The sequence below is a fragment of the Musa acuminata genome, chromosome BXJ2-9 (genome assembly GCF_036884655.1).
Source record: "Musa acuminata AAA Group cultivar baxijiao chromosome BXJ2-9, Cavendish_Baxijiao_AAA, whole genome shotgun sequence".
Classification (NCBI taxonomy): Eukaryota; Viridiplantae; Streptophyta; class Magnoliopsida; order Zingiberales; family Musaceae; genus Musa; species Musa acuminata.
The window spans coordinates 13,945,664-13,956,474 of record NC_088346.1 but is presented as its reverse complement, the minus strand read 5'-3'; the positions used below and the strand labels follow the sequence as shown (position 1 = coordinate 13,956,474).

The window sequence follows — 10,811 nt, the reverse complement described above, 5'->3', positions numbered from 1 at the left end:
ACGTATCAAGATTATATTTATATGTATATATATACATATAATTGAAGTTATATCGTTAATATATATATATATATATATTAATAATAGGAATCGTTTTCGTATGTAATGGCCATCGACGAAAGAAAACGGGGCCACCATTCGTGTCGTCACCTCCCACCTCCGTAGCTTTGGGCGTGGCATCCAACGTTCTGAGAAAACGAGCGGTCCTCGTTCAGCATGCGTCGCTCGAGAAACGACCACGGCAACGATTAAAGGCCACGGCTTCCTCCAACAGCGTGCACGCACGGCACTCGGCTTGGTCGATCGAGGAGAGAGGAGGAGGAAAAGGAGTGCCGTCATGTCGTGGGGGTGACGGAGGAGAGAGATAGAGAATGAGAGATAGAGAGAGATGGGAGGCCATGGATCCACCCACCAGTCTCGGCACCGTGTCCCTTCCACGGTCGCCACCACATGTGATGGGGGAACAAGATGTCCGAGCGTGGACCAATCCCTCTCTCTCTCTCTCTCTCTCTTCGGTGTGTCTTTTTTGGTTGGTCGGGCAGGCGAGGAGATGTCAGACGGAAAAGGACACGAAGATGACAGTAGAGGAATAATGAAGTGCTGGGACGGACACAGGTGGTGTGGATCCGTCTCATCACGGGCATCCTCTCTCTCCATTGTCGTTATCACGCTTTTGTCGACGCGTATTCCTGATGCGCAGGCGGCGGTGGCCGTCGCCATCATCGCTGTCGCTCTCGCGCGAATAAAGCTGCTGGCAGCGGCTCAGAGGATGCCGGTGCCGTTTCTGAGCGTATTGGCTTTCGTGGACTCCTCTGCGCCGGCCCTTTCTTGCCCTTCACGTGCTCGGAGAAAAGACCGGCCGCTGCGCCTCGGAATTCAATGTGGGCCCCGACGACCTCATGGCCGGTAAGGCAACAAAAGTTACTGCCACAGTGTACCTTTTCGGGTATCGGATCCGATACAGGTCGAGGTATCGATCGGATATCCACACGTGCCCCAATGATCGGTATATTTTTGAATTCCACCTGCAACAAAAAGGTCTATCATACCTTACAAATTGATGGTTCAATATATGTATGATGTCACAAATCTTGAAATTTTCGATTACCCACTATCCTTAAGAAAACACTTATTATTTCTATAATATTAGTTTATTATAATTATTTTTTGATGATATTAACTAACTCAGCTGATTGATTGAGAGTTGAGAACTGATTTTTTTGTTTTAGTGGTATGATATCAACTAATTTAGTTAATAAAGAAGACTTGAATAAATAACAAAGAGTAATCTCATTTACATCACTTATCCTCCTCCACCTCTAGATGATAGATTAAGAGAGAGAGATGAGCAAATCTCAATCTCATCACTTTTCCTTCTCTTGATATTATCCTCCTCCTCTAGATGATAGATCAAGAGAGGGAGAACGATAAAGGTCAACCTGTTTCGTTTTCGGTGATGCACATGTGAACTTGAATATGTATGTTGAGAGCTCCGTGTGAAGAAAGTTGCACTAACACAGAGAAATCAACCAACGTTCCAACACCCCATCTTCCGAGTAAAAAAGTTTGGTCCAGAATAAAAACACAAGCAGCTCAGCAAGAACAAAGAAAACGACAAAATGGCAGAATGGATTCTATCATTCACATCCACCCATGGCATCGGATTGATAGGGCAAGGAAAGAATAGAGAGGTCAGAAGCAAGAAACATAAGCTTCACAACTCAGGCCACCGCGGTTGCTCAACAAAGTTTTCGAGTGACAAAACTTGAGAATGGAATTTTATGATGACACAATTCATGAAAACTAAATACAAGCAACGGATGGTGATGTCTGAGCATTCACCAAATGCAAAAGTCCCCAGACCCTCTGGAGCAGCAAAGGCAGATCTTAAGCTGCAGGAACTGCCAACCGGCCACGGGCGGATTTACATTAACGCCTTCAAGAGAAGAAAGCACCTGATTGCAGCAGCTCTGGTGGAAGAGATGATGAGTGGGAAAGACGGGCAGATTACATTAACGCCTTCAAGAGAAGAAAGCACCTGATTCCAGCAGCCCTGGTGGAAGAGATGATGAGTGGGAAAGACTGGACAATGTTCTGTCACCACCCTCTGAAGATATCCTCAGAACTTGAACATGCTTAAAGAAATGCCATACAAAAGAACTGCTGAATCGATGAAAATTGTTTCAAGAAAGCATCATATCTCAACATGTACATGAAAGATAGCAAATTCGGGCACCCTCTGAAAGATTTCCACATGATACTTGAGATTCATCAGGTGGCATGTGGGTTTGTGAGCATAATTTAGCACGCAGGCCGATAAAAAGAGGATTCCCACATACTCCTGTGCCCGTGATACAAAGACAAACCAGTTAAAACAAATATTAGAATACCACACAGGTCATTAACACAGTCATATCACAGATAACAAAAGAGAGTGGATAGCTCACCGTATTCAGATGCTACTGATGATTTCCTGCTTCTAATCTCTCTTCACTGCCATGAGAGTTGCTTGTAAGCAGATCTGTCTGCATCCCAACCCCCTTCAGGCTCCTTCCTCTTCAAACCCCCACCCGGCACCACTGCATACATTCGTAGCTGCTCCTCCGTGAAAGCCTGGGAGGTTGCAACTAGGAGTTGTCTCGATGCCAAAGGCAGCCTCTCATCTTTCCCTTCCATATCTGCATTTCCTGGACCTGAATTTAGATCAAGACCCGACGAAATCCATTTCCGAGTGTTGTTAGATCCACCAATAGCACCACCCTCCGGAAGGTTTATACCATAAGGCCTTGGATAATTTGACAAAATGGCACCAGCAGGTCCAACAAGTGGGGAAGGAATGGCAGGGAAACCTGAACTAGCGCCAGACGAATCAACAAAGGATGCTGAAGCACCTGAATATGAGTTTGACGCAAGCGGAAAATTGGAGCCAAAAGTGAAACCAGCATAAGGAAATGCTGGAGTAAACGCCATGGCTGGAGATGATGAAAGCACAGGACCCCTGTAAACATCACCCCCAAAGGGGCCACTAGCCGTAACTGGCCCCAAAATTCTTTGTGCTCCTTGTGCTGCAACAATTGGGTAAGGCTGCTCTCCTCTGTTCGACAAGAAGGATGGTATAGCAACAGCAGGATAGGAACTACCAGGAGGAAACCATGATGACACACTTCCTGCTTCAACAGCATTCATCCTAACATTGGCTACTGGAGGTAAGAATGGCACACTACTAGTGTTTTTTGTATTTTGACTCCTAGTTATAGGTTCAGAACAAAGTTCTTCAGGGCCCGGTCCATTATTTAAATCAAAGTCCCTTAACATATTGGACTCCCTATTAGGAAATTCTGCGGATGCTGGTCCTACAGATAAAAGTGGCACCGCCATTCCATGGGAGGCACTCGCTAAGAACTGGCCATTTTCCATACCTTCATCAACTCTATTTAAATCAAGATCAAGTCCCCCAGAAATTCGAGGGGATGCATCAAGATTACTTGTTGTCCCAGATTCAGAGCCCATGGTCTTAGCAGAGCTCAGGTTGGCCATGTCTTCAAGAACTCCCTCATCAGGTTCATTCAGATCAATATCAAGCAGAGGACGACACTGCTTCCCTGCAAAATCAGATGGTGACAACATTCCAGGAGTATTAAGTGGCATCTCCAGAACTTTTCGTGGTTCCGCTGGTCGAAAAGCACTAGTGGCAGCTGAGCCTTTCCATCCAGGTTCACCCTTGCTCCTAAGTAAGTTTTCAGGTGGAACGAAAGGTCCTTTTGCTGGTGCAGCTACTGTAATTGGAGCAGGCAAACCGGTTGATGTGGAATTTGCAAAAGGAGACAGGTTGGGCAAATGAACTGTAGAGGAACATACAGTTGAAACTGAGACAGCAGTCTCAAATTGGTTTCCATCATCTCCAATGATGCCTTCATTCAAATCAAAGTCAAGCTTACTGGCAACATCTACAGCAGCTTCAACAGCCAATGAAGAGGCCTCTACAGATGATGCAAGATCCTCCTGCACATCTGCAACAGCCCCAGATACCCTAGGACCAGCAGACTTTGATCGACGCTCAGTCTCTTGGGCTGTAAAACTCGATGGTGGTTCTTGACTGGCTGATTCCATGCTTGAACTTTTATGAGACTCCTTTACTTTCAAGTCTTCAACTACCACAGCAGCACCACAGGAGCTGATTGCAGGTCTAACTGATTCGTCAAGCTTAGATGAGTTGAGGCTGTTGTTCCCCTGTTTATCATTCGACTCCAAGTGACTGACACTCAGGTCATCAGGCTTACAAATCCTAGACTTATCAGGATCTTTAGATGAAGTAACATCAGGAGAATCCAATGAAATACCAGCATCCACACTTCTCTCCGCAGACTCTGTCCTTAGATGTTGCTGCTGGTCAGACGAAGTTGCATCCTCAGGTATTCTTTTTGCTGTAGGACATGATTGGGATTCCTCAACAACCAGCTTTTCTGATTTAATACCTGAAACAGCAATGTCAAGGTCATCTCCATCATTGCAAACAATTTCAGAGGTACATATGCTGCCATCTTCAATCTTCTGATGAGCATATTCAATAGGTTTGCTTTCCTCTGCTGATAAGCTTGTTTCTTTAAGCTTGCAACCTGTATAATGGTCCAAAACCTGCATATCCGTCATCTGCTTTTCCTCAAGTATGGAAGCTCCTTCACTATCATGCTTATCCACTTCAGCTGGTTTGAAAACAGAAAATTTTCCATCTCTTTCTTCCTCAACTTTCCATTCCGATTTAGCACAGGAGTCTTCAGCTTTATGAGAATTTACAGCAGCAGGAGATAGCTCAGTATGAATACCTGTCATGTTAATACCTTCCAAGGAGACATCAGTTCCATTATTTCGTGAAAAGTTGGTCCCGTCCAGGTACGAGACATCCCTAGTTAAAATAGAACCAACAGTCTTACCTTGCTTAATAGAGTCTGCATCAGCGACTTCATCTAATTTAACATGGCTCTGGGCTGCATCATCATCACTTGATAACCTTGACTTGGCCTCTGTTGATGGGTCCTCTGTTGCAGGTGAAGCTCCAGGTGAGCCAGTGGGAGAAATTAAGTCAGACTTGGAGATTTCTCCAGCTGCCACGCTAGCAAGTAGATTCATCCCATCATCTTCAACAGCCAACGAGGCACTAGCTTCAGAATATTTGACGCAACTTTCAATCAAGGCATTTATAGAGCTAAAGGAACTCGTCTTGGATTCAGTACAGAGAATTCCCTTTTCGTTTCCAAATGATGAACATACAGCTCTTGGAGCCTCTATAGCCTTCCCAGTCTTCTCAGCATTCCTGATGTGTTCATCAGCTGCAGGTGATCTGTCACCTCCAACTCCAACAGGAAGTTCCTTGACATCGTTGCTCTGCCATGACTCTGTTTTAGCATCTGCGGCAGTACTAGGCAGATGAAGTTTTACTCTACGATCACTGGGCTCATGTTTGTCCGAGACCCCAGGAGATGATGCTCTACTACCCGAAATTGATGGATCCTCAAATGAACTTCCGCTTGCACTTCGTGCAGGACTCCGGACAGGGTTAGGAAGCCTGACAATGAGCTTGTGGCTATTCCCATGATCTACAACAGGCAGATCAATTGGGTTGTCACATGTCAGTCCTGATTGTGATGATTTTTCGAATGCTGTAGCCCTGTAGAGAGAACCAGATTTACTTGAATTAGCTTCCTTCTGAGATCCAGAAGTACTAGTCCCTATAACCCCATTGCTAGATTTTCGATGACGAGATGAACCACCAGCAACCTTAGTAGCATTTATTGACCCAGCACTCGAACTCCTTGTGTCTTCCTTCCATGAAGAACCTACTGTTTTTGCATGATCACTTGAACAAGACTGGCTATTGTTCTGAGATTGACTGGAACTGCTGCTCTTCTCCTCTTTGACTGCTGTTGGCAGCATCTCTGCCCCAGTGTTAGCAGATGCTTTGCAAAGTGAATCCTTTGAGCCAGCTGGAACAGATGTTACTAAGGTTGAACCCATTTTCAAAGTTCCTTGCGTTTCTGACTTAACAATAACATCTGAATGTCCAGGCTTACTAGGCAGAGTTTTACACAATGTGGTTGGAGTTACAGGGCTCTTTGAAGTCATATCAGTTGATCCAGCACATCTACTTCCTGCATGAGAAACATCAGAAGAACCTGGCTTGACTTGCCAAACAGGTTGGCCTGATGCAACAGATTTTGCATCACTGATCTTTGCAAATTCTGCATCAACTCGTTTCTTCCAGGTGTCAATAAGACTCCTAGCTTTCTTCTGGATCTCAGGGTTTTTATGGGTCCGCAAATGATTCACAGATTTACCAATGTTACAAGTCTGCAAAGCATTAAGGTTCACAGGCAATTTAGCCAGTGCACGAAGAAGAGCCAAGATAAGGTCCTCAACAGCTTTATCACTTTCTTTAGGATTACTAGCATCACCAGCCTTACATTTGTGAACCTCATGGAGCCAATCATTCAAGACTGGCACACCCTGAAGCTGCACAAACCTGTTAAGGCAATCATATCGATCAGTGGCTGCAATCACATCTGCCACCAATATCCGACTTGCAACGTCTATTTTTTTCTCAGTTCTATCAAGCTGCATTAAGTACACTAATTTCTCAACCCCTTCGGAGCTTACAAGTCCACCTTTTTCTGTTATTTTGACTATTTCTGCCTTGATCATGTTATCAGACTTGAAGCCAATAGAATCACCATCATCTGGTTTAGAAGGCCGCTCTCTCTTGATAGGCTCTGTGCACTGATCACTCCTGTCCCTCTTTTTTGACTTAGAGTGTGACGGGAGAGAAGGGCCAGTATTATGGTCACTCTCCGAACCAGATTTCAACTGTTGTGCACCGGACGGACCATTAAGTGGTTTAGGAGAACGCCCACCTGACTGAAGTGCTGTGTGCATTTCTACTCGAGTTTTATCCAGAAGCTGCTCCTGTCATTCCTGAGAAGAACAAATGAACCATAAGAGGTAACAAATCAGCAGTTAATCTAGAAGAACACCAAAATGAAAGCAGTATATTTCTCAGAGCAGAAACATTGGAAGGAGGCAGAACTAACATTAATATAATCTTGATCAGTCAACTATCACAAGCAATTGTCAGCAGTGGCATTTCTCATCTGCATATAAATGAAAATAGCCCTGCTGGAAGCTCGACGCACTTGCATAAAAATGCAACTTCACATACATAAAGCAATGAAGCTGCAGATATCACAACTCTGTGGACTGAGTAAAAGCTTTGTTGGGAGCAGCTTTCACCTAATACACCTTTGGTGCAGCTGGTCAGCAAAGCCAATTAACACAAACAAAGGTAATCCCCCCTTCCTTCTATAAACCAATGAGCTACTACAAGGAAAGGTGGTGCATTGACAGCCAGCAAAGAGCAAAACCACGGAAGAATTTTACACCTGACCAGCAAAGTGCAGAACATTAACAGGCTGTGGTGAAAGAACAAAAGAGAATAAAAATCAATATTGGTTCCACTCAAAATATAGACTAACAGTAGAACAAAACCATATAAAGCTGCCCCAAACAAAAGAAAAAATACTGCCTTATATTTTAAAGTTGTCATCACTGTGACAACATGACGAATATGTTCTCTTTCACCTTGTTGGGAGCAGATAGTAATGCAGACAAAAAAACTCAATAGTTATATGCAATTTCCAGCTGCACTAACAAAATGTGGTCTTAAAATTTGAATCATACAGCATTTCATGAAAACAATAAAGACATGTTGAAAAGTACGATATATTGAAGACAGGTTTTACAGACAAATTTCAACACAAGCTACACATATTAGAAATCTGTGAAGCATCTCAAAATGCAGGACTAATCCTTCAACTCTAAACAACCATTGGATTGAGGATGGGTTAACTTTGTTCTGCATCCTTGTTTGAAGCTAATACATCTTCATCATCGACTGCCTCCTATTATATATAATATTAAGCATAACAAAAAAAACATTTTTATCATCAATTACCTGCCATTAGTTGCTTGTATTAACATGGTAAACATAAATATATAAGTTTTACATCAGCTCCACATGTCCGACCCAAAAATCTCAACAAGTAGTTATGAGTAAAACATGCACCACCCAAGACAGTTAAAACAAAAAAATAAATAAGACAAGAAAATAAAAAACAGGGATAAGTGAGCATTACAGTACCACCTCATCGATACTCATTAACAAAAAACAACATAAAACCTTGTACAATTATCACCAAACAAAGAAAAAGTCAAAAACTTGAGCATATAAGAAACAGAAAGAAAATATGTCATCATCAGAAATTAGAATACAAGCGACTTACAAAAACGTGAGCAGACCAAATAGGTTTAGGACTACAGGATTATGTTGGCAAACTATATCCTTAATAAATTTAGTTGCTATGGTAGATTTAGCAAAAAGAAACCAAATAGAAAATTTATTAGAAAAGCCACCTAAGCCCAATCACAAACTGGATCTCGGAATGATAGACCACAAAATTATGGAACCTTAAGTTTGACCCATGAGCTTTGTCCCATCATCGGAGTCAACTGAAAGATGATATATTGGAGCCACTGGCAACCAACTTCTACATGATGTGAACTATGAAAGAATATGTTAAAAAACCAGAGCCAATTAAAATTTGAATGCAACAAGCTGTTTCATAAAATTCAAAAAAAAGAAGAAGCTGAAAGGTCTAACACGCCATAAATTTGCATGAGGCTGGCAGGATTCTAAAGGAGGTTTAGGCCAACAAGTCTCAGAATAATAACCACAAACATCAAGATTATCTGTACCACCAAAACTGAGACATCAGAGCTCAACAAAATCATATTCAGAATCCATTTCCAACACCAAAAATCAGAAATCTTTGTCTAAACAAAATCTCCAGTATGCCATTGAAATAACGGTATCATACTTTTCACCCCAAAGTTAAAATTTGATACAAGCCATCTGAAGTAACACGGTCATTAGGCTCCACCATCCGTGCCTGAGATTTCGTCCTACACGAAAATTAAAGTCCTTAAGGTCAACAGCAACAAGAACAAAAAGCACACAAACACTAGAACTCTCTTCAAAGAATAAAACCCATTTAAATCATATTTCTGTCGGCAGAAATATGCTAATCTCTCAAAAGCCTCGTCTTATATGCCTTACATGGGAATAGAAAGGGCACAAACCTTGAATAACAGAGAGAAGCAAAAGTCGGAAAAAAGAAAAAGTCCTCGGATTTAAATCCAAACAATATAACGAACAGTCAAGAAAAGCATTAAGAGTCGACAAACAACCCATAGAACTAGAGAAGTAAGACGAAAAACCAGCGAGAAGCACCATAAATGCCCATAAAACAGAAATCAAAACTCAAATCCTTCTGATCAATCGGAGTTCAGCTTTTCCCCTAATTCACACACAAAGACGGATGAACCCACGAAAGGAGACACCTTTAGGAAGGAATCGCACGAGCACCGAGAGGAATCTGACTCCGAGGAGGGGTTATCCGCAAAAGCTAGAAGAGGAGGAGCTGTTGACGATGCTGCCGATGCTTCTGTCCCGGGCGCAAAGACCTGCCACATGTGCCGCCGCAATTTCCTCTCCTCACTTTCCGGCCCTGGAATAGCCTTTCATCGTCCCTGTTTTGGCGTGTCCGATCCCCCCGCCGCCGCCGCCGCAAACCATCAATTCCCCTCCACCCTACCCGTCTACAATTCCACCGAATCAAACTCTAGAACAAACAACAACCCAACGATCGACCGGCCTTCAGATCCGTCGTCTGCTCCCCCTTCCGCGGGCTGGATACCCCTACAAGAGCGCGAGGGGAAACCCTAACTGCGCCGGGCCGAGGTCGACGAGCAAGTAGAGATCGGGGAATAGATCGATCGATAGGGGAGGCAGACGAAGCAACACAGGGATTACGAGATCGAGGGAATTCGCGGAGAGATTTGGGTGCAGGGGTTCCGCAGCGCGATGAGGGAGGGGGAGAGAGAGAGAGAGATGGAAGAGATCGGTGTAAGACGGGGATTGGGAGAGCCAAAAAAGAAGGGGGAGGGATTCGGCGCATTTTACCTGAAACGATGCGAAGGCCGCGTCTATCGTGCGCCGGAGAACGGGTGGGAGCGCTTGACCGGGGGTTGCAGCTAACGTGCGCATCCGAGTCATCATGTCACGGTGTGATGCGTACGAAGCTTTTCCTTCTTTTTCTTTTCCGCACCTCTCCCCGCCCGCCCCTCCGGCTTTGCAGTGTGATCGGGATCCGGATCCGATAAGCTCGTGGATCCACGTCCGAGGTTTTGGATCGGGTACATATCGGATTTATGACATCACATCCGATGCTTTGGGAGATTCGGATCACGGATCTCAATTTCTTCCCTCCGAAAACAATTTCGTTTGCTGTTGTTACCTGTTATAAGAACCGTTACATGATGATGATACAAGCTATTCTTAATAAATGACACACCAGATATTATAAAATTCATTTTCTAAATTTAATTTGATCAACATCTGACATTATTTTCTTATTAAAAATTGAATTCGGATAATATTAATCTATTTCTATTTTGATTTTTAAAGTGTTTTTTTCATTTTTTTCTCCAATTTACCAAACACACTTTTCTTTCCCATAACCCACTTTATTCAATAACAGCAGCTATAACGTGTTTCCATTGTAGATAGTAACAGTCTAATGTGAGTGTTATGTATACTGTAACGGGTGTGTTTGTAACTATCCTTCTGAACCATGACATCTATTTTGATATATGCAACGTTTTTTTAAAGATAAAATGGTAATGCATACTAAAGATTTGGGATC

At 43.2% G+C, this 10,811-nt stretch overlaps 1 protein-coding gene across 5 annotated transcripts; it reads right to left on the bottom strand.

Moving 5' to 3' along the window:
• Positions 1–1,620: 1,620 nt before the first annotated feature.
• Positions 1,621–10,046, bottom strand: LOC103998301 (uncharacterized). 5 transcript variants are annotated; one of them, XM_065125977.1, is made up of 5 exons: positions 9,448–10,045; positions 7,083–7,430; positions 4,932–6,966; positions 2,448–4,838; positions 1,621–2,341 (listed from the first exon to the last, which is right to left on the bottom strand). In XM_065125977.1, exons 3-4 carry the CDS (start codon positions 6,925–6,927, stop codon positions 2,491–2,493), a joined length of 4,344 nt encoding a protein of 1,447 aa, XP_064982049.1. In that variant the 5' UTR covers positions 6,928–6,966; positions 7,083–7,430; positions 9,448–10,045; the 3' UTR covers positions 1,621–2,341; positions 2,448–2,490. The 5 variants fall into 5 exon arrangements, with proteins under 5 accessions (XP_064982049.1, XP_064982050.1, XP_064982046.1 ...); XM_065125978.1 differs by having other exon boundaries at positions 2,448–4,823; XM_065125974.1 differs by having other exon boundaries at positions 2,448–6,966; positions 9,448–10,046.
• Between the last annotated feature and the right edge of the window lie 765 nt (positions 10,047–10,811).